General features: G+C 37.2%; 1 protein-coding gene across 1 annotated transcript; it reads right to left on the reverse strand.

The window, feature by feature from the left end:
- Positions 1–15,073: 15,073 nt before the first annotated feature.
- LOC131646483 (cyclic dof factor 3-like) lies at positions 15,074–16,223 on the reverse strand. Its single transcript, XM_058916512.1, has one exon. It carries the CDS (start codon positions 16,178–16,180, stop codon positions 15,209–15,211), a length of 972 nt encoding a protein of 323 aa, XP_058772495.1. The 5' UTR covers positions 16,181–16,223; the 3' UTR covers positions 15,074–15,208.
- Between the last annotated feature and the right edge of the window lie 6,010 nt (positions 16,224–22,233).

Raw genomic sequence — 22,233 nt, forward strand, 5'->3', positions numbered from 1 at the left:
GCCTGTTAATTGAATTAGAATAACTAATTATAAGATAATTTGATTGAATTAACCACGTGATTGTTGCACCCACGCACACTTTTGGGGTAACCTCCCTGTTGCCTTGTTGCCTGTTGCCTTTGTGTTTTGCAGAATAAGCCACGTCCCTCGAATTCGAGGATACTTCAGCCATGTTGCCTCGATAAAAAGGTCACGACCCTAATGATGCTGCCTTCGATACACAAATGACCTAGACCCTCGGATGTTGCCTACGAAAAGGCTGAGGTATCTTCTGGCTGCCTACGAAAATGGCTTATTCTGATCCTTGCCTTAGACTACCTGCCCCTCTATGGCATGGGACAGTCTTATGGCAAAGGATGCTTCGATGACCCTTCAACCTCCAAACGAAAGGCTTCCTGCCCTCTTATGGCAAGGATAGACCCTTTCATTCTGAAAGGCAAAAAGAGACCTATTATCTGAGTTTAAGGTAATTGCCCCTAATTGCCTTGCAATGCTCAATTTTCATATTCTTTTTCATAATTCTTCAAAAAACTGGCTACGCTCATTTACGAGCTAAAGTCCACCTTTTTCTTTCATCTACTTTTTCTAAAGACAAATGAGCAAGCAAAGCAATTAAGAGCCCATGGAAAACCATGGATGCAAAGGGTGCCTTACACCTTCCCTTTGCATAAATTACCCCCCGAACTTAGATTTCTTTTAAAAGGTTTTTTTCTGTTTCTTTTTGCCTTTCTGATTTAGTTTGGATAAAATAAAAGTCGGTGGCGACTCATGCTTAACCGCGACATTTCGATTATAAAAAGTCAGTTCACCGTGTTACAGAACTGGCGACTCTGCTGGGGACGATTTCGATAAAAGAGGGGTTACCTTAAAAGTTTAGGAATCATTTAAATGTTTTCTATTGTTTGCTTTGTTTGATTTAATTTTGCAGGGCTGTTTTGGGTATTCTGTTGTGTGAAAGATCCTAACCCGGATCTGAGTACCTTAGGTATATGGCATGAGATCAAGGAGACTGCACAGCGTATACTGATGTGGTTGATCTGATGGCCATCGTTAGTGTGGCACATTGGTTTGTCCTGGTGTTCCTCGGGATCCGACCTGAGGAAATGCTTGGCTGCCGCGTGGTGTCATTAAGCACTAATTTGCCCTTAGAACCTTAGTCGAACTTGACTTTGGCCTATTAGAAAGTAGCGAGATGGCCGGCTTTGGTTCCGACTGAAGTTGGTTGATACTCGAAGCTACACTCATATGGACTGGACTTTCAGGACCTTTTCGGTTGGCGATTCGATTGCCGAACTGAGATAAGCGCCTTCGAGAAAGGTCAATGATATGAGCTCCTTAGAACCTGATCTGTATATAGGACAGGTTTGAACCGACTAAACTTCAGTGGGGAGGGTACGCGCCCCCAGACCACATGCAAGCCTAACCTTAAGGCAAAATTGTGTGACTTGTTTGTGTTTGTTATTTACTTGACATCATGACATCATAAACATCATAAGCATCATAACATCATGACTAACCATTCGAGGACCAAGGAATTCATCTTTGTTCTGTTTTGTAGGTCATGGAGACTAGAAACACCATTCGAGTTAACTTTGTGAAGATACCTTCCGAACTGAAAGAATTGGTATTAGAGATTCCTGGAGGTTCCCGATTCTCTGAAAGACATGGTCTCTTGCCCAGTTTAGTTACTTCAGGTTTTGACGAAGAAATGATGAGTGTACTATTTCAATTCTTCGATCCCGAGCATCATTGCTTTACTTTCCCAGATTATCAGTTGGTACCTACCATGGAGGAGTTTGCTGACATACTTGGACTCACTATCCGAGATCAGATTCCGTTCACTGGTTTGGAAGAAACTCCAAAATTGGAAGTCATCGCTCCTGCTCTACATCTTAAAAAGTCTGATATTGAGGGCCATTGGGAAACCAGAAGTGGAGTCCAGGGATTCCTCGCTAAGTTCTTACTTGGGAAAGCTCGCATGTTTCTGAAGTCCATGAGTTATCAAGCCTTCGAAGACATATTAGCTTTACTCATTTATGGTTTGGTATTATTCCCTAATCCTGATCAGTTCATTGATGTGCACGCCATAAAGATATTTCTGACACGCAATCCAGTTCCTACCTTGCTTGGAGATATCCTACACTCTCTTCACACTCGTACTATGAAGAAGCGAGGGACTCTTATGTGTTGCATACCTTTGTTATCTAAGTGGTTTATTTCGCACTTGCCTCGCTCAGTAATGAGGAACGACCAAAGGTTGAAATGGCACAAGAGAATAATGTCACTTTCACATTCTAATATTCGTTGGCTGTCTTTATCCAAGGAAAGTTTCACCATGATCGACCGTTGTGGACAATATCCTAATGTGCCTTTACTTGGCATACGAGGGGGTATTACTTATAATCCTTGCTTGGCTTTACGACAATTTGGTTACGCTCGAAGAGATGGTCCTCACCATATGCTTATACAAGGGATTGTGTTTGATTATGAAGATGATACTCAGAATCACCGCCGGAAGTTCATACGAGCTTGGGATATGGTAAATAGAGTTGATAACAAAAGCTTGGGACAAAGAAACTCCATTCCTTTGGGGCCTTACCTTAGATGGGTACGCACTCGTGCTCAACGTCTCATCATGCCTTATCCGTATGTCTTACCTGTGATAGTGGAGCCTGATTGCGAGGAAAGAGTTCCTCAAGTTATTACTCATCCAGACATGCCAACTGACATCGAAGAATTAAAGAGATCCTGGATTCAACTAAAGGAGGAAAGAGACACTTTCGAAGCTCAGTTTCGTGACAAAGAAAAGAAAGTGTTAGAACTCACAAGATTACTTCAAGCAGATCAAGGCATCAACAACTTCATTGGTTCAAAAAGGAAGCGTCCATGGGAGACTTGAAGACTTTATCTTTTCTAAGTTTTATTTTATTCCTTATTGTAAAAGACAACAATAAAACAATTTACAATTACTTTTTCTTAATTATTATAAATAAAGTTTCTTCTTGTTTTGTTTTAAACAAATTTGAATTCTAAGGTCCTCGAAACATTGCATATGCATAATCATATCATTCATAAACATCGCATCACAGGTTTCATAAAAACAAATGCCTCATCTTTCCGCTGTTTATTTCAGTAACAAAGATGGATCTCGAACAATCTGTCAAAGCTCTCCAAACTCAGAATGCTGAATTTCAAGCTCTGATTCTGAACCTGGCCAATGGGCAAAATGAACTGAAAGCCCTTCTGACTAAGAAGGAAAAGAAGACTCAGAAGCCCAAAGGAGTGATCAATCTGGGAAGAAGGTTCAAAGGTCGTCCCAGGAAGGCCGAAGATGCTGAAATCCCTAAGAATGAGGAAGACGAAGAGAGAGATGATCTCAGTGTCAAGAACAATCAGGGAAGCCATGTAGGTTCTGATGGTGAAGAAGAAGAAGAAGAAGAAGAAGAAGACGAGTATCCCCAAGACGAGGATTACGCTGATGAGAAGTATAGGCTACTGGAAGAGCGTCTGAGAAGTATGGAAATTCAGAAGGTACCTGGGTTGGATTTTGAAGAATTGGGACTCGTTCCTGGAGTCGTTATTCCGCAGAAATTCAAGACACCCGCTTTTGCTAAGTATGATGGAATCTCTTGTCCTAAGATGCATCTGAGGTCTTATGTGAGAAAGATTCAGCCTCACACTGCTGATAAGAGGCTCTGGATCCATTTCTTTCAAGAAAGTCTATCTGGAACTCAACTCGAATGGTATTATAAGCTGGAAAGTGCTAGTATCCGCACTTGGGAGGATTTGGTTGTGGCTTTCTACAAGCAATACCAATATAACTCTGATCTTGCACCGACTCGCATGCAACTTCAAAGCATGTCCATGGGTCCTAAAGAAAGTTTCAAGGAGTATGCTCAGAAATGGAGAGATTTGGCTGGGAGGGTCCAACCCTCTTTAAATGATAGGGAGTTGGTAGACATGTTCATGGGCACGCTAACTGGGCCGTTCTATAGTCACCTGCTGGGTAGTTCTTCTTCTGGGTTTACTGATCTCATCTTAACTGGAGAACGTGTGGAAAATGGTATTCGAAGTGGAAAGATCCAAGTGGGTTCTGCCTCTGGCACTACGAGGAAGCCATATCAAGGAAGAAATGAGTCTAATGCTATTCATAGCCAAAAAAGCCGTGGTAAGGAGGATCAGAATCAATCTGTTGGTGCCGTCCTTATCTCCGCACCAATATCTCAACAAGCTCCTAGACAAGACTACCAACGCAAGACTGATAGACCAAGGAGGCAATTCACCAAGATTAACATGCCTTTATCTCAAGCTCTGCAACATCTGTTGAAAGCCAACCTGATCACCATAAGAGATCCTCCAAAGAACGTCACCACTACGTCTCCAAATTATGACCCTAATGCAAAATGTGTGTATCATTCCAATAGCTCTGGACACACTGCTGATAATTGTTGGGCATTGAAAAATAAGATCCAAGACATGATCGACGCTGGCGAAGTTGAGTTCGACACCCCTGCAACTCCTAATGTGATCACTGCTCCCATGCCTAATCACAACAAGATTGCTAATGCTATGGATGGCTAGAAGGATGAACTTTTTTAGATCATTAGATTTACTTTCATTTGCAATTTCTATTCTGTTTGTTTAAACATTCGAATTATGATAGACATTATCTGTTTTAATAATTATCATCAGTGCATTGCATATGATTGTCTTGAGTACATTATTTCGTTATCACTCATTTTAAATTGCGTATTTACTTTGCATATGTTTTATGTTTACTCAACTCCTGCTAAAGTTGTATACCTTTTGAGGGAGGATGACGAAAATGATACCGCAACCTCATACAATATGCTTTTGAACGGACTATGCTGACGATGTACAGGCATTGTTTCAACTCCTAAACAGTGGAGATATAAGGATGGTAATCCCTCGTCAACCCCTTTGAGCCTAAGGAGTAGAAGTTTCTTTTTGTACGAAACACCCGCATTTATAACCTGGGGCAGGGTAGTTCTCAGTTAATTTGGCTGTGCATTCTATTTCAAGAAAATCGTTCATTACGCCTTTCAACAAAGGGTTCAATCACAAGCGATCATCCGTACACATCAAAGAAATGTTGGAGATGTCAAAAGCCATTGATGGTTCATCAATCGTCAAGCGAGGCAGTCAATATCTTTCAAAAGAAAAAAAAAAAGGTGAAAAAAAACATATATACAAAGAAAAGCCTGCTAAGTCAAAAATCAAAAAGAAGACTTAGGCAAAAATCAAGGCGTCCCGCTGACTGTAAGTTCAAAAGAGACAGTTCAGGCAAAAGTTAGGGATATCAAAAAAAATGAAAGAAGAGAAGTTAATAAATTCCTGAACGACACAATGTTGTGACTACCGAAAGGAAGAAGTGACTGCCATCTCAAAAATTCTCTTTGCTTGCGAATCATCATCATTATCAAAGGTGCAAACCCAAAAGTCTCTTGGAACCTGAATGCATAAGCCGAATTTACTGAGTTTAGGACTGAAGATCATCACGAAGAGGGGTGGGTACAATCAAATTTTGAGCCTTTATCCTTTGTTTCTTAAGTCGTGAACCAAGCCACGTTACAACCCTTGAAAGTCCTAACTGAAGCATGGTTAGTTCGAAAGCATACTGTCACCAAAAGGTATCCTGACTCCTTAAGGTTTATCACAAATGCTGAGTTGATATTTTGTTTTTACAAGCATCAGGTTTTTACAAACATCGCATTGTTACAAATACCATGTCTTTATAAATATCACGCTTTTACATCTCTTGTTTTAATGTTTTTTCAAAAACTCAAGACAAACGTATGCATTGCATCTCATGAATTCATTATTAAACATATTCTGCTACATAATTTCAAATGTTAGCATCAGAAAGAACTTGCACAGGGTACAACTAATGACTAACAGTTGTCCAGACAGACAAGATCATCCCAGAAGCAATGTCTCCTATGTACACAAGGGGCATGGCACGTTTGCTCAATCAATCAGGGGCAATCAAGTCAAGATTCAAATAATCTCTCAAAAGCCAAACAATCAAAGGCATACACCTCAAGTGGGTTTCAAACTATTTGTCCAAACAATCTGGGGCAATCAAGTCAAGATTCCGAGAACCTCTCAAGGATGCCAAAATAATCAGGGGCACGCATCCAAGAAGATCTGAAGCTACTTCTCAACCAACATAGGACATCATATTGGGCATATGATTACTAGGGGGCATGTCTCCTAAAGTGCACATCTTATAAAGTCCTCGCAAGGCGAATCTTTCCAAAGTTCCTGCTAACTGGGGGCAAATCTATACAAGTCCAGTTTGACATTTTAAGTGACGTGTCCTAAATCAAGTAGTAGTTACTATAATACTGGGGGGACTTTCACTCATGTCTCCCCACAAAGCCGGGTTCACAAGATCATATCCCCACAAAGTAATCATTAAGAAGATATCTTCAAACGCTCCCGATAAAGACATGGCTCCCCAACAGAGTTTACACCTTCAACGCTGCATGTTCTCCGACACTTGGTTCTTTTCCAACATGGCTTACTAATATCTTTCTCCCCAGTCAGGGTATATCAAGTTACTGATCATCCCCAAGCAGAAATCATAAACCCCCAGCTGAGCATCTTCAAAACAAGATCAGACATCAAAATCACAAGGACACAGAGATTTATTTTCTCAATCAAGACAACATGAATCATACTCACATATCATATGACATAAACACATTCATACATTACATTACCTCGCAATAAATTCATCCATAAACATACAAAGTTTCTCATTTATTTTGAGAATCCCGTCACATAAACGCATTACATGCATCATGACATTGCATAAAGATTAATCTTACCTTTTGCAGAATACAGGTACAGACAAACGAACACAATCTCCAACTTCCCAAGGTCTAATTCATTTACTACGAACGGTAATGACACGATCATATTCAAGATCTAATTCAGCTACTACGAACGGTACTGACACGGTCAATGCCCGAAGATCTAATTCATTTACCACGAACGGTAATGACACGATCATTTTCAAAGATCTAATTCAGTTACTACGAACGGTACTGACACGGTCAATTCTCAGAGATCTAATTCTATCATCACGAACGGTGTAGACACGATCAATGACCAACTAAGTCTAATTCAGCTACTACGAACGGTACTGACACGACAAAAGATCTAATTCAGTTACTACGAACGGTACTGACACGGTCAATTCTCAGAGATCTAATTCTATCATCACGAACGGTGTAGACACGATCACTGACCCTCCCAGTCTAATTCAGTTACTACGAACGGTGCTGACACGACAAGAGAATCTAATTCTATCATCACGAACGATGAAGACACGATTATCTCCTCAGATCTAATTCTATCATCACGAACGATGAAGACACGATTATCTCCTCAGATCTAATTCTATCATCACGAACGATGAAGACACGATCACCTTTCCAAGATCTAATTCAAGTATCACGAACGATACTAACACGATCAATTTCCAAGGATCTAATTCATCTACCACGAACGGTAATGACACGATCAACGCGCAAACAACATCTTCTCAAAATTCAACTACCAGATGGCATCCACAAGCCCATCTCCGACAAAAGTCCCTACTTCAAAAAGGGCAAATTTCTTGGTATTCTTATGTTCAATCATCTTCCACCTTCAGATACCGACTGGCGCGCAAACCACTCTACATCTTCAGGTTTAAGATAATTGAACAGGGGCAGCTGTCATACCCCAAAATTTGCCCATGCTATTTTTCATACACAAAACCAAATCAAAAGACAAAGCTCCAAAACACAGTCTCCCACACAGAAGTTCTAAACTAGGGTTTGAATAATTCAGAGGAAAATCATTGAATCAATGGCTCAAGGTGGTTCCATAGGGTCACTAACATCCCAAAGTATCTCCATATAAAGTTTCAAGTCAAACAGAGCAAATTTAGTCCCTCAAATCCTGATTAGGTCAACAGTCGACTCCCAAGGGCAAAACAGTCATTATACAGTCAAAACTCAAGATATTTGGTCAACAACATTCTCATAACCCTAAAATCATCATTTGATCAAGGGTTGATCATGATGATGCAAGGAAAGATCAGAGAAGTCAAAAGTCAAGAGTTACTATTTTGGGCATGAACTAAAAAGTCAACCAAACTTTGAAAATTCACCAAATATTCATACTTCATCAGAAAAATTCCCACCAAAGCTCATTTTGAAGGGAATTCATTCCTCTATCCAATGGTCCAAGAATCAGGGCTCATAGGTCAATGGTTTAAGAAATATGGCTTCATACATTATAGGTCCTTTTCAAAAGTCAACAAAAGGACACTTTTTTCAAAAGGTCATAAAATGAGAATGGAAAATGATTTTTATATGGGACCAAAGACATTGGTTAGAAGACCCTCTAAGGTTTCCAAAATGTCCTAGAACACTTCCATACCTCAAAAATTGAGGGAGATAGGCCTTGTCAAAGTTGGACTATTTTTGAGAAAAAATGTGAAGAGAAAAGGCTCAAAATTCCAAACATTTCCAAATGGGCCTATGTTTTTCCATCCAAACTTCATCTTAAGCCCATCCACGCCCCAAAAATATATTTCCTTTTTTTTTATTATTTTTAAAAATTATTTTATGGTTTTTATACAGTTAAATCATAATTTAATTATATAAAATAATAAATTAAATGAAAATAAGATCTTGCTTTGATTCCAAGCTAAAATATCAATCAAATTTTCGTGCTAAGAGAGAATAGTGAAAAAAGATTGAGATTGAGACCAAAATAGAAGCTTGTGCTATAAATTTCAAATCAAATTTTCTCCACATTCAATCAAAGATTTAAAGGGATTTTCCTCAAGTTTGTTGACCTAATGGACTCAATTATATAAGCATAACAAACATCAAACCCTGGGAACGATTTTTCTGCAGCCAAAGAAGCCAAACCCGAGCTCCAAGATTCATCAAAAACTCAAACTTCAAATTTGAGATACAAGTCAATTCAAAGAGATCCAATCGTTCAAGGACCCTCCCAGAGCTTCCCTGAATCGATTCCAGTCCTCACACGCAAGAAACGCATACAGAATCACGCACAATTCATCACGGTTTGCACCTTTCTAAACTTACTCGATTACCTCATAATATGCATCATAAACGAATTTTGTTTGCATATCTATGACTATTGTGATGTATTCATGGTTTCTGGATCTTTAATTTGAGTTCTGGGTACTATAATTGTGTTTTGCCATGAACGAATATATAGGGTTTCGTTTAGGGTTTTCTTGCACAGGTCAAATTGAACCAAACTAAGGCCATAGGTAAGTTCGTGAGGTCCAGACGAATGTATTGGTGGCCTCGCGAAAATTTTTTGTATCGGTTTGCATGTCTTCGTAGAATGCAGGTTGTAGCTACGATCAAAAAACTGTCACTATAAGGTGTTACCAGGGCTAAGACGACGGAGGGTAGGTTGAAGACGATGACGCGTCGCCTCCCCATTGGTCCCCTTCGCGCGCGCGTTTGGTTCAAATCCGGGAAGATCCAGTGGATTAAGATGCACGCTTTTACCGTACTCCCTCACCATCACGTCCATCCATCTGATCATCCAGCAGATCCAATGCACAGAAACTTGCAGGCGCACCATGAACCACCGTAGAGGCGCAACACCGGATTATTTCGCTAAGTTTTCTTTTTCTTTTTCTTTTTATTATTATTTTATTTATTTTTTTTTTTTCTTTTCATTTATTTTCTTTTCAAATTACAAAAACTTTGTTTTTTTATAATAATAACATTTAAACTTATTTCTTTTTGTACTATTTAATATATATATTCTTATTTTATCATTTATTTTCTTCTTTACTTATTTACTTATATTATTTACTAAATTCTCATTATTATATTCATATATCTATTTATTTTCTTATAATTATATTATTTACATATTTTTTTTTATTTTTATCATCCTTATTTATATTATTAGATTATATTTATATATAGTATTTAAAATCCTGAATATTTATTTTAACTATATCTATTTAATTTCTTTCATTTAAATTACATTTAATCACTTATATAATCAAAAATTCATACATATTTTATTTTAATTCATAAAAATTCATAAAAAATATTTTTACATTCAATTTAATCTTCTGATCCTGATTTAATTAATTAGGTCGCAAGACCAATAATTAATTAAATCATTTGTGGTTTCTTATTTAAATTCGTACCCTAATCAGGGTTTACGAGATCATGCCATACACTGATTTTATTTTCTTTTCTGTGCATTATCAGGGTTAGTAACATGATTCGTCCCGAGCGCGCGCCTTCAACAAACCTTGAAGTTAAGTAACTTAATTCTAATTTAATCTGAATTATATTTAGATTATTTTACTTTTAGGGTTTGCTTTGCTTTCATCTCTTTTGCCCTTGCCTTTTTCAGGATCAACCCTAAAGGCTCCTAGCAACCATATCAGATCAAATACGAAGCTAAGTATTTTATTGTTATTCTATTTATTTATTTTTAATTTCTTTATCCCGTTTTTAGGGTTAACCTCATTTGCCTCCGAACCGATTATGCACTCACCTTCAATTTTCTGTTTCTTCTTTCTTGTCAGGTTTATCAATTGCCAAAGCTACGAGTATTGGTAACCCTAAACCCTATTCACAAATTATTACTTGTGTTAAACCTTTTGCCTTTTATTTTTATATCCCGCTGGTTTCAATTCCCCTCTCCTCCGCTGGTTACAATTTCCCTTCCCCATTATTATTGTTATATTATTGTGTGGTTAGTAATTCTAGGGAGTGCAAGCCTGTTAATTGAATTAGAATAACTAATTATAAGATAATTTGATTGAATTAACCACGTGATTGTTGCACCCACGCACACTTTTGGGGTAACCTCCCTGTTGCCTTGTTGCCTGTTGCCTTTGTGTTTTGCAGAATAAGCCACGTCCCTCGAATTCGAGGATACTTCAGCCATGTTGCCTCGATAAAAAGGTCACGACCCTAATGATGCTGCCTTCGATACACAAATGACCTAGACCCTCGGATGTTGCCTACGAAAAGGCTGAGGTATCTTCTGGCTGCCTACGAAAATGGCTTATTCTGATCCTTGCCTTAGACTACCTGCCCCTCTATGGCATGGGACAGTCTTATGGCAAAGGATGCTTCGATGACCCTTCAACCTCCAAACGAAAGGCTTCCTGCCCTCTTATGGCAAGGATAGACCCTTTCATTCTGAAAGGCAAAAAGAGACCTATTATCTGAGTTTAAGGTAATTGCCCCTAATTGCCTTGCAATGCTCAATTTTCATATTCTTTTTCATAATTCTTCAAAAAACTGGCTACGCTCATTTACGAGCTAAAGTCCACCTTTTTCTTTCATCTACTTTTTCTAAAGACAAATGAGCAAGCAAAGCAATTAAGAGCCCATGGAAAACCATGGATGCAAAGGGTGCCTTACACCTTCCCTTTGCATAAATTACCCCCCGAACTTAGATTTCTTTTAAAAGGTTTTTTTCTGTTTCTTTTTGCCTTTCTGATTTAGTTTGGATAAAATAAAAGTCGGTGGCGACTCATGCTTAACCGCGACATTTCGATTATAAAAAGTCAGTTCACCGTGTTACACTCCCTCAGACCTTTTTTGCTACGAAATTCCTGCGAACCTGCCACCATGGAGGTTGTAGCAAATCCCATGCTCATGGTGCCTGCATGAAATCAAGCCGAAACAAGAAAAAAAAACAACCCAGATCGACTCTATACAATCATACAAACTCAATGGAACCATTAATTCATCCTGGAAACGTCTCTATACAAGAATCCCCAATCTGAAAACTATGAACCCTAGTTATGGCCGTTCTTGATACGAGCGACTAAACAGCAATTAAAGTACCCAGAAACCTTCGCAGGATCACACTAAACATGAATACACAATCAATTTTGATTTACAATGCATGAAAGTATGGAATCGAGTTTAAAAATAGAGGAGCAAACCGTGAGTGAATGAGTAGCAATTCTGAACGTGTTAATTGAATGTGATGATTGGTATAGCTCTGGAATTGTTCAAGGAATGTGTACCAATTCTCAGAATGCTCTGAATCCGTTCCAATCTCCAAAATCGAGCTTCACTTGTTCTTCAAATTTTGTGAGTTTGAATAGGGTTTCTGAAGTCAAAATTTTCGTCCCTTACAATCTGAGTAACTTTAGTATTTATAAGAGAAAGATTTAGGTCAACAAACTTGGAGGAAATCTCATTGAATCTTTGATTGGAAATTTGAGAAAATATGGTTCATGGATGTTTCTATTTTTGATCAATTTCAATCTTTCTCAATCCAATCTCTTTAGCACGAATTTGGTAATGAATATTGACTATTTGCATGATTGATAATGATTGATATTGGGAGCAAATCAAATCTTCTAAATTTTATTCAAAATTTTTGTCTTAAATCCATGATTTTAATGAATAAAAATTTAAATAAAATCAAATATTCATCATTTTTTCGTGGCTTCAAGATTGGAGCTTCTAGATGACTTGTATAGCAAGATTGGATCCTAAAATTATGGGCCTCTTTGCAAAAAAATCCATTTGGAGACCTTTTATTTCACATTTTTTCCTTCAAAATTAGTCAACTTTGACAAGGCATATCTCCTTCAATTTTTAAGATATGGAGGAGTTCTAGGACTTTTTTGGAAACCTCAAGATGTCCTCTACAAGCCACCTTGGAAACTTTTTTCCATTTGAGGATTTTATCTTGATGATATTGGCTTTGACAAAAAACTGCTTTTGGTTGACTTTCAAAAAGGACCTATAATCTTTTGATCCATATCTCTCAAATGAAGCATTTTTAGACTTGGCATGTGAGAGACAAAGTTGTAGAGAATTTAATTTCCTTCAAATTGAGATTTGGATGGGAAATTACTGATGTTCCATGTAGGAGTTATGGTTGGTCAAAGTTCAGTTGACTTTCTTCTATGAAAACCCTAATTTAGAAACTTTGGATTTTGTTGATTTTTGAACTTTTCTTGATGAATCATGATCAATCCTTGATCAAATGATGAATGATGCTTAAAAATTAGGTTGTTGACAAAAAAATCTGGAGTTTTGACTATACTTTGACCACAGTTGACTTTTAGGTCAAAATAGTCGACTGTTGACTCTCTGAGCAATTGACTGGTGAATCCTTGGAATTAAAACATGAATTTTGTCATGGAGGTAGCTTGAAACATCATAGGCCATATGAAGTCCTTTGGAGACTTTGATTCACTGATTTTTCTTTAGAGGAGTCAAAACCAGGGTCGGCCCAACACATTTAGAGGCCCGAGGCAAATCAGTTAAGATCGTTTTAATAAAAGTTAGTATTAACTTAGCAAATTTATTAGTTTTTTATTAAAATATTATTTTATTAAATTTTTTTATTAAAAATAGTGTAAATTAGATAGATCTCATTTATTTGATGGTAATTTTCTTTTATATTAATAAAAATGAAAACAAAATATTATATTTTATAAAAAAACTAGTGAAAATATTAAAAGCCACACAATTTCTTTTATAAAAATGTAGTGTTCATTTGTTTTTCCTTCATTTTCAAATCTCTAACTATTTATTTTGTTCTAGGCTTTCCTTTTATTTTTGATGTTATAATATTGGTTAAGTAGTGATATAAACACATAAATAGTAGTAGTAACTAGCCAAATTGTAAACAGGCACATGGTTTAATTGTAAATTCGTGTGCAGTGAAATCCTATCATTTAATTTCTTTCATATATGGAAGCAGATTCTCTTATATATGGAAGCAGATTCTCTCATGCTACATGGTTTTCTTCATAACTTACCTTGCAATGAAATATTCACTTGAGACAATTTCAATCCATTATTATGAAAATGACACTAATAGTGTTTTAAAAAAGTGAGGCCCTAGGCGGTGGCCTTGTTTGCCTACCCCTAGGGCCGGGCCTGGTCAAAACCCTAGTTTAGAAGATCATTGTTTAGGAGAGTGTGCTTGAGGTTAGACCTTGATTCTTGAACCTTTGTATGAGATGAAAAAGTGAAATGAGATGGGCAAATTTTGGGGTATGACAGATCTTATGGTGCTTTTTTAGTATTTTCTTTCTTTAGAAGACATGGTTAAGTATATGGGTGGTTACCTTATGATTTGGCATGCAGTTATCTGGTCTATTTGGAAAGCTTGCAACAATGTAATCTTTAATGGAGTCACAGTAACTGCGAAAGAAGTGGATGAGTAGAACATTTGTTTGGCTTAGAAATGGTTATTGGGTAGGTCAGGGACAACTCTTGCACCTTTATGAATTGGCTTCAGAATCCTATCCTCCACTGGCATCTATAGTGGATCGAGGGTTAGTCCTAATTCAGAGTGCATGTGGTGGTGGATCTTTCCTCTTTTGTTGGGATCTAATTTATTGATGGTAAATCTGATTGGTTCGAACTCTAGCCTGTAAGTACCAAAGTAGTTCTTTAATAATTGTGGTTGTGCTTTTGTTTGATCTCATTTTTTTTTTTAGTCCTTTCTTTGTTTTTCTGACTTGTATCTTAGTTTTTTTTTTTGGCACTTTTTATGTTGTGTTTGGTGTATTTGATTACTTTATAAATTATATTTGTCATTTGTCATTAAAAAAAGATTAAGTTGTTAGTGATGTTCATTGTGCATGGTGTTTTGACACGCGACACTTTTACTTGTTGGTGCATGTTTCACAGTCAGATAGGTTTTTTTTAATTATACAATAACTTATGGAAAATGACATAAGTAAAATTGAATTAAATGTCATAATTTTTTTAACAAGTGTGCTATTTTGACACCGTTTTCTCATACACCGTATCTAATAACACAGGAAAATGGTCTTTGCACAAAACTCAAGAAAAATTAAATTATTAAAAACTAAAAATGGTATGATTTATGTATACAATTTCGGTGTAATGTTAAATAATAGTGTCAAAATAACGTTACTATACTACCACTACCTAGTAGAAGACGAAGCAATATCAATAGCAAGATTGTAATATTTATTTATTTTAAACCATTATATTTCAGACCAAAATTGTCATTTCCTTTATATATTCATCTTATTATTTACCAATTACCCTGCCTCATACATAATATGTACATCAACAAACATTTTGGAATCTTATGAATCTATTTGTCAAACTCTGACACCCATCGAGTGGGACACAGCTTCAATATATATACACAATCAAATTCTCTCGTGGTACACAATAGACCTTGATAAAGCTGCAGGATTAGCTTTCAACACTGATGAAGATGCATCAACCGCATGATTATTGTTATCACAGTTAGATCCAAATCCCTTGAAAACTCCTCTCCCATTCTTGACTCCTACTGTTGACCATATAGAACTCTTTGCAACATCTTTAGGGTCATCAAATCTCAATAACTTAGGAATCAACACTTCATTACTATCATTACTGTCTTTGTTGTTGCTTTCTAATCCAACCTTTTCTTTCTCAGAGTTAGAAAGATTGATCATGTCTCCATCTCTTGAATGTTTCCCTAATGTAGATTTACTTGGGCCACAAGATTGTACATTACATATTGGTTGCAAGAAACCACCATAGTATGTTACATTAGAAGAATTTGATCCAAAGGTCAAGACAGTACTCATTTGAGGATAATTAGAAGTGACTTTATTCTTACGGCGACCTGCTCCGACAAGCATCTTTCTCGCGGTTCCACCGGAAGTCCAGTATCTCTGGCAGTTTTTGCAGAAGTGTCTGGGCTGCTTGACGTTGTAGTTGTTGTAGTAGCAAAACTTTGTGTCCATGCTTTTGCATCTTGGGCATGGAACAATTATGTCTGGTTTCTTTGGAGCCTTGTCTTGTGATATATCACTTTGTTCATCAATTGTAGTGGAATTCAGTTGAGAGGTTTCTGTTTCTGATGAGGAAGTCTTGGGGTTCTGAATAAGATTTGAAGATGTGGGAGATTTTAAATCCTTTGTGGGGTGAAATGAAGCCTCTATGGTTTGTTGTGAGACCTCATCAAGTGTAGAAGATGAAGATACAGATGAATGAAGACTATGATCAGAGAAATCTTCATGGGGAAATTTTGAGGAAGAATCATTGGAAGAGACATAGATGTTGTGTGTCAGAAAGATGGTAGTACCAAAAAGTTTTATGGTTGTTGAATCATTAATCATCTGAGACATGATTTCAATGTCCTGTGTGGAAGAATTTGAGTTATGGAGAAGAAAAAGAGAGCAAGAGAGAGAGGGAGGTACAATGATTTGTGAGTTTGTGTGAAGAGGTTATATAAAGAGTAAAAGTTGTGTTGGAAAATGCCAGCTAAGAAAAGGGAGAGTTGTATGAGCCACAAGTTTTTGTGGCCTGTGATATCTCACTGAGCAGTTGGATTGCCCCACGTAGTTATAAAGATATAGTGCTTTTCTGCTATGTCCCACTCCCACCCTTTTTCTACCATGTCACCTTCCTTTTCAATTTTTGCCCTTTTGTTAATTCCCCCAAATCATTATTTAGTGCTATCTTCTTATTTGAAATTGATCTCGGATGAAACTTTCTGGTTCACATGATTTGAGTGAACTGAGATGCGATGATGAATTTTTTTGAATCTGCTCTTGTTTGATATGAGATTAGAACTATCAAATATCTTAGTAAGTTAAGTTTGTTATGCTTAGTAGGTAATGTATTAGATTTAAATAAGTTGTAATGTTAACTTTAACTAAGAATTCTTAAGAGAAAAATGGTGATGCCGACAATGTAATATTTTTTTAAATCAATTACCACCATGTATTCAATTAAATCATTCTTTTATTTAATTTTTTTTTAATAACTTAGTAGATTGATGATTTTCTATTTGATGACAGTGTATTTTACAGTGTATTACCTTTTAACTATTTTCTTAATTAAAATTAGGGGTGGCAAACGGGCATGCCCACCCCGTTTAGGCCCGCCCCGCAAAAGCCCGCGAAAAAACGGGGCGGGGCGGGGCGAGCAAATTGAAGAGTGCGGGCCAAAAACCTTGCCCCGCCCCGCAAAAAAGTGAGGGCGGGGCGGGGAAAGCCCGCGGGCATTTAACCTTTTAGGCCTAAAAATAGTAAAATTATATGAAAAAGCTCATGCCCGCAAAAGCCCGCAAAAAAACGGGGCGGGGCGGGGCGGGCACATGAAAGAGAGCGGACCTAAAACCTTTTCCCGCCCCGCAAAAAAATGCGGGTAAAACGGACTTTCCCCGCGGGCCGGGCCCGTTTTACCACCCCTAATTAAAATACATATACAGCAGTATTGCATCTCTACCTCTTTCAATACCATTGCATTCCTTTTTATGAGTTGATTCAATTGTTGCATAACAATTGACATGAGAGGTAGAGTTAAAATATTCAGGGAAACATAATAGTTTGAGAGGAATTAATTATGGGAAACAAAAGTGAATGTGAGTGATTTTCATAAAATTATTGCATACAATAATAAATGGATAAGAAGTGTTTCAAAGCTTAAGAAGTGTTTCAAGTGTTACAAATTGGATATTAAGAAGCAAAGAAGAAATATTGTAAGGTTTGATAGAGGAACTTTGACTTCAAGTCTTATAGCAATATCAAGTGTATATTTTTTATTGCCGTATTTATAGGAACTTAATATTTACTTCAACCATTTAGTGTATTTATATTTCTAAGTAAAGATGAGAGTTGATTTGTTTTTGTTACTAAATTAACATAAAAGTCAAAAAAAAAAAAAATGATCAAAGTTTAAGAAAACATGGTTGAGATTAGATTTTGTCAATTAATCATTTCAAATAAGCTATTGATATAATTTCCAATTTCATAAGTGCATCTCCTGCTCATCGTACACTTTCATTTCCACAAACAACACAACATCTATTGAATCCATTAATATTTAATTCTCTGCTTAATTAACAGATTCAATAAAATTAGGATCAAATATTGGTTTAGTGGTTGTAAACATAACACTATTCTTCTCTCTAATAGTCCTCATCCGAATGGAGTTTTCTTTTGGTCACTTTCTTTGGAGGATGATTCCAAGCTTACATCCTTCTTCCCTTTCTTGGAGCTTGATCATGTCTTAGTGTGAGGGTAACAAGAATCTAGAACCTGATGGTTTTAACTTTGCTTTCTTCAAAAGGTTTTAGCAGTTTATTAGGACAGACTTAGGGTTGATGCTTTGGTGGGTAAGTTGATCTCTCTAAATTAGTCTCCTTTTCTTTAAGGTAGACTTTTGGTTGATGGAGTGGTTGCGGTTAATGAGTTTGTTGGTCTAGATACGAAAACCAAGAAGGAATGTCTCATGTTTAAGGTGGATTTTGAAAAGGAATATGACTCTATTAGTTTGAGTTTTATTGTCTACATGTTCGATGGGTTTGGTTTCGAGGGTAAGTGGCATTCATGGATACATGTGTGTGTCTTCTCTGGTAATCTCGTTCTCCTTGTTAATGGTTGTCTAACTTAAGAAATTAATATTCAAAGAGAAATAAGAAAGGATACTTGTTAGTCTGTTTCCTCTTCCTCCTACTAGTGAAAGCGCTTAAGGGTATAATTAGTAAAATGGTATAACTCGGTCATTTCCCTAGGTTTAGAGTAGGGTCCTTGAATTTGGTGATTTATCACCTCTAATATACTGATGATACCTTGATTCTAAGCCAGGCTTTAGTAAAGGATCTATGGAAAAGTAAGTGTAATCTTTAGGTTTTTAACCTAGATTCCAACTTGATTGTTAATTTTTCCAAGATTCATCTCACAATGGTTCATGTTAAAACATACTTTTTAGATTTAGGCAGAGATTTTCTACACTCCAAATGGGTCTCGATGGATGAATATCCCCTTGTTGCTCGTACTTGGGAGCCACTTATCAGTGTGATTACCAAGCACCTACACATTAGGAGACATCGATATGTTAGTCTGGAAGGCTATGTTTTCCTCCTCAATTTCATCCTAAATTATTCATTCCAGACCCTGAATTTTGTATTGGCGAAACAATGGACATATTGGGCTGGGTGTATGCAGTATTGTTTAATCCAGACATAAAGGACACTGGCATACCATATGGTTTATCCCTCCAAGGCCTAAAACCTTCAAATCCTGTTGGTCAAGGGGTGTACACTTGTCCCTGATTTGTGAAATTTGTCTAAAACAAAGCAGCCTGTGTATTTTGTGGAATTTCGGTTGTACTCACAAAGGTAGGCGCTGTAGTCGAACTAAATGTTGGTATCGTCCCTGTGGACGCTGGCATAGATGTGTTGGTAGCCACAGGTCCTGTGGATGTAGGTATGGCTTGAGATCCAGACATCGAAGTCGAAGAAGTTACCACGATCGTGCCTGATCCTTGTGGAGGATTCTGTCCTCCTTGATCACTGGTCGAATTGACCATCTTTTTATTATACTTTCTCTTGGGTATTGGCTGGTTATCATTGGTTGTCTTTCCACTTCTAAGGTTCATACAACAATGATGAAGACGAATTTACGCACCAAAACCAAATAAACCTTGACTCAAAAGATTGTAAAAAATGATACTTACTTACTCTTTGACATCGTCCCACTGGGCGTGCCAATTTGTTTACCAGTGATTTCTGGAAAACAACCGCTAGTCCTCCAAAGGTATATACTTTGGTAACTTACAAGATCGACTAGATTGATCCTAGGACATATGTCTCGAGAGTTCGTATCTTTGTGATTTGATTCATGATTGACGATATTTCTGGATTATAAATATTATCAAAATCTGTTGACTAATTTCAACTTTCAAGAATCTATTAACAATAACTCTAAGTGCAACTTAAAGATTAAAGAAATAAATGACGAAAATGTAAGTAAACTACATGTAAAAGACTTTAACTTAAATTGCAGTAAGTAAATGACTCAAATGAATAAACTTGTAAATGTAAAGAAAGCAAAATAATGACTTTCGACGTAAATTTAACTTATATTGAATAAGTAAAATAAAGAGTAAATGTGGTGTTCTTCATACATACATTATTTCAACAAATTCTCTTTTCTCTAACGCTGGTACTTCGAGTAACTTTGTGAATTTCTGTATATTAATTTGAACACACTTAATCTAAGCATTAAGACTTCTATTTATACTAGTTCGACCCTAACGGTCTCTACGTAGATTACTGCCACGTCCAATATTTCAAACGTTGCTTCGCTTCAGATGCTTCCACGCGTTTGCCATGCAAAACCGTTCCGTTTGAATTTCAAACTCTCCCGCTTAACCCTTCGACTCTGCTGAGGCCGCTGCCGAAGGGTACTTGCAAAGATTATAAAATCTCTTCAATCACATCCTTCGTTAAAACAAATTTTTTCCTTCAAGGACAAGACTTAAAATAGCTTCACAAAAGTCATTTCTTCTTCATAACATAACACTTTTAAAGTATTATGATACTTTTTTCGAAATCTCCAGCTAACAAATTGCCCCCAATAAATGTCTATTTCGAATCCATGCAGAAGTAGGCATTTTTGGATCACCAGATTTTGACTAAAACCTTTTATAAACTCAAAGGTCTAATAACTGTCAATCAATCACGACTTGACTTCCCAAAAACGTCCCATCTGTGAATACAAGATCACACTCACAAAGATGTTTTTGATTCATGGCAAACTCAACAAGCATACAAGCAACAAGGCACAAGAAGAAGAACTCAAAGAAAAGCAAGCATTGATCACTTATGACAGAGCAGGTCGACCTACTATGCATATAGGTCGACTCAACACAAGCAAAACAAGAAGAATGCAGAAAAGCAGCAGTTAGGTCGACCTACTTGTCGCGGGGAAAAATCGTTGTCCTTTTTTTCGGGATGAGACACCTGATGCCTTCTTTGGGCTCGAGTGCTCAAAAAAATGATTTTTCTTTTGTACGGACCAAACTTTTTATTGTTTCCAAAAGAGGAAAAGGAAAAAAGTTGCAATAACCTTAAAAGTGGGGGAGAGATCTTGGGTAAGAGGGTTGGTTATACGAAGGGAAGGTATTAGCACCCAACTTATCTATAGTACTCTATAGGTTTCTTTGCTTTATTTATTCCATTCTTGTTATGGTGGAGGTTCTTGTGAAATAGGTGGGACCTAAGGTGTTTGTTTGATTATGCTCGCAAAGATCATCGCGATCCTCTGCATACATATCCCTTAGAGGGAATCAGAGCATCTGTAGCTCGGGGTCTACGGGTGCTAAGGTTTGAATGGTTTTTTTTGTTTTGTTTTGCTCGCCAAGGATCGACCTTGTGCCTACGTATTCTCAAAGGGATGTTGAGAAAGTCAGAGCAATCGTAGTTCCCACTTATGCTAGTGGAAGCAAAGGAAAATAGACAAATGTCGTCTAAATGCTAGATGTATCTAATCTATATCATCACATACATCTGTTTGATTTTGTTTGAAAATCTTTTCATTATAAGCCCGGGGCCATGCCACTTAGGGTGCTTAGAATGATAAAGATGTTTTTGTTGTTTAACCAGCCTTGTGGCAAAAACTTTTAATGAAGTCAGCCTTGTGACAAAAAGTTTTAATTAATCAGCCAGCCTCGTGGCAAAAGTTTCAATGAAGTCAGCCTTGTGACAAAAAACTTTGATTAATCAGCCAGTACGGTGGCAAAACGGTTTGATTGATTAGCCAGCCTTGTGGCAAAAAGGTTTGATTGATTGATTGTTTGTGATGATATATAAGAGATACTCCTATCATAGAGATGATAAATGTCTAATCTCCTAGGGTATTTGATTTGGATATTGGGGATGCTTATAAGAAGCCCGTGGGTCCTTGTACGAAGCCCAAGAGGAGGCTATCCGAGGGTCCTTGCATTGTAAGCCCAAGAGGAGGCTATGGGAGGGACAATCCAGGGTCCTTGCATTGTAAGCCCAAGAGGAGGCTATGGGAGGGTCACTCGTTTGTACAAAGCCCAAGGGGAGGCATGGTATAGTTGGTTTGAGCTCTTAGAGCGATTTCACCGGGAAACCATACTCTATGTCCTAACCTAAACTAGTGGAGATTCTTTGCACGAAGCCCAATAGGAGGCTATGGGGAACCTAGTGTTGTACTAAGTTGAACAAGCACACATATCACACATATGAACAAGTATGAACAAACATGAACAGGTATGAACAATTATATATATATGACAAAGTGTGTGTATATAATGGAGTTTATGAAGGAAATATACCTGTAAGCATGATCCGTTTGTATACACAGGGGCTCGGGACTTACACTCGGGGAGAGGTCCGCTTGAGTTTATTCAAAGCTATGTAAAC

The sequence above is a fragment of the Vicia villosa genome, linkage group LG2 (assembly GCF_029867415.1).
Source record: "Vicia villosa cultivar HV-30 ecotype Madison, WI linkage group LG2, Vvil1.0, whole genome shotgun sequence".
Taxonomy (NCBI): domain Eukaryota; kingdom Viridiplantae; phylum Streptophyta; class Magnoliopsida; order Fabales; family Fabaceae; genus Vicia; species Vicia villosa.

Bases quoted from the DNA above. Each gene is read 5' to 3' on its own strand.
- LOC131646483 (XM_058916512.1), bottom strand. From the start codon at position 16,180: ATGTCTCAGATGATTAATGATTCAACAACCATAAAACTTTTTGGTACT.